Source organism: Castanea sativa, chromosome 9 (assembly GCF_040712315.1).
Source record: "Castanea sativa cultivar Marrone di Chiusa Pesio chromosome 9, ASM4071231v1".
Taxonomy (NCBI): Eukaryota; Viridiplantae; Streptophyta; class Magnoliopsida; order Fagales; family Fagaceae; genus Castanea; species Castanea sativa.
Window position 1 is genome coordinate 17010582 of NC_134021.1, and position 1991 is coordinate 17012572.

The 1991-nt window shown below is 34.6% G+C and overlaps 1 protein-coding gene across 1 annotated transcript; it reads left to right on the plus strand.

Moving 5' to 3' along the window:
* Window positions 1-764: 764 nt before the first annotated feature.
* LOC142608840 (putative F-box protein At3g47150) lies at window positions 765-1211 on the plus strand. The gene has a single exon (XM_075780504.1). The coding sequence runs from the start codon at window positions 765-767 to the stop codon at window positions 1209-1211; it is 447 nt and encodes a 148-aa protein (XP_075636619.1).
* Window positions 1212-1991: the final 780 nt, after the last annotated feature.

Genomic DNA, 1991 nt, shown 5'->3' on the forward strand with positions numbered 1-1991 from the left:
CTAGTTAGAGGAGAGGATGAGAGAAATAGAATCCTAGAAACCTTTAAATCCCTTTATTCTGATCAAAGTCGATAGGCACTGCGCTCGATCTACTTAAATCAGACTGAGGTATATTATCAAAAACCCTAACCCTACTTGCTCTAATTTTTTTTTCTTCACTTACATGCTTATGTTAAGTGATTCTTGGATACCATAAGCACTCAATAATTTTGGCAGTGAGTGCTTTCACTTTGTTTTTATTTTTTTATTTATTTTTGTTTTGAATTGAAGCGAGTGCTTTTAAAAGTATTAATTAATTTTTCTTGTTTGTTTTTATTTTCAATCGAAAAACAAATTAATATTTGAAAAATATTCGATGAATTTGATACAGATTCTTTTGTAAAGAAGTTTGCATGGATTGTATTATTTATGGAAGTTTTTATAATGCCTTCAGTTTATTGTTTGGCTTTTTGAAAGTTAAGCTTTGATTTGCCGCAAGTGCTTTTTGTAGGCTAACCAGAACTGTGTATACCTCGTATGTTAATGATTAATTTTTTATATTTTTTGGGATAAGCTTTATTTCTTTATTATGAAAATAATCATCCTTTGTTGATAAATAATCTAAAAATAAACAAATTTAATTTGATTAATAAATTACTTTTGTTGACCTTAGTAGGAGGATCGCACAACACACTGTACAACTTTTGTGGCTTGGACACCAAGTAACCCGGGTAGAATAAGAAGAGTGCCTCTCCTACAGTTCCAGTTAATTTAATAAGAAGATCATGGCGGAGCTCCCTCGTGAAATTATGGACAACATCTTTTCAAGATTGCCTGTAAAGTTACTTTTGCGATTTAGATGTGTCTCTAAGCTTTGGTGCGATATCATTGACGACCCATGTCTTGCAAACATGCATAGAACACAAGCTGGTGATGAAGAACCGCTAGTCCTACTTCTTTTAGGCTTTCATGACAGCACTAAGATGTCGAGTTTGTATGAATTGGAAGATAATCGTGGGGTTTTGAGGCCAATCACAAGCAACAAGAAGCCATTGCTGAATTTAGAGTCCAAGGAAACCGAAGATGGAGTAGAACAATACTATCTAGAGAGTTTTTGTAAGGGGTTGCTTTGCATTTCAAGCCTTTCTAAAGTGATTCTCTCTAATCCTCTAAGACAAGACAGTCTTATTCTGCCACCAATGACATTGGAATATAAGTCTGCCAAATTTTGAAAGCTATGGATTGGGTTTTGATACTTCAACTAATATGTACAAGGCTGTTCATGTGTTCTACAAAGAAATAGATTTCGACACCATGAGGTACAAATTAGGAACTCAAGTATGGAATTTGGGTTCAGCATCATGGAGAGAGATTTCTAGCATTCCTCCTTATCCTATATGGAAACCTATTTATGTTAATGAAGCCATACATTGGATTGCTGACACTCGATTTGAAATTGGCAATTTTAAGGGCATGATAGTTTCTTTTGACATTGGCAAGGAAGAGTTTCAATTGACTCCTCATCCAGCTGACATTCATATTGACTCTTTTCATCCATGCTACTTAATTAATCTTAGAGGAGATTTGGCAATTGTTGAATCTCAGTCATATTCAGCCAATGTTGTGATATGGGTATTGAAGAATTGGAACACCAGACAATGGGTGAAAGAATTTTCACCATATATAGCAGCCCCCTCTATGTACCTCGGTAATAGTTACATATCTTCTCTATGTCCCTCCGAAAGTGGTCTAATATTTAAGGATGGAGATACTAGTACTGTTGCCCATTGTAATTTGGGGAGTGATGAGGTGGAGTGGTATAAAATTTGTAAAATTATAGGCTCTAAACGAATGGAACTTCTACAAGTCTTTAGCTTCAAGGGCAGCTTGATTTCACTCAAGAGTTACGGCAAATTGATGTGAAAGATGTTGGTCTTCGGCATTAGTTTTATTTGAACATAGCTATCTTAGTTTTGTTATTTATCATCTTTCAGGATATATTAACAATTTTG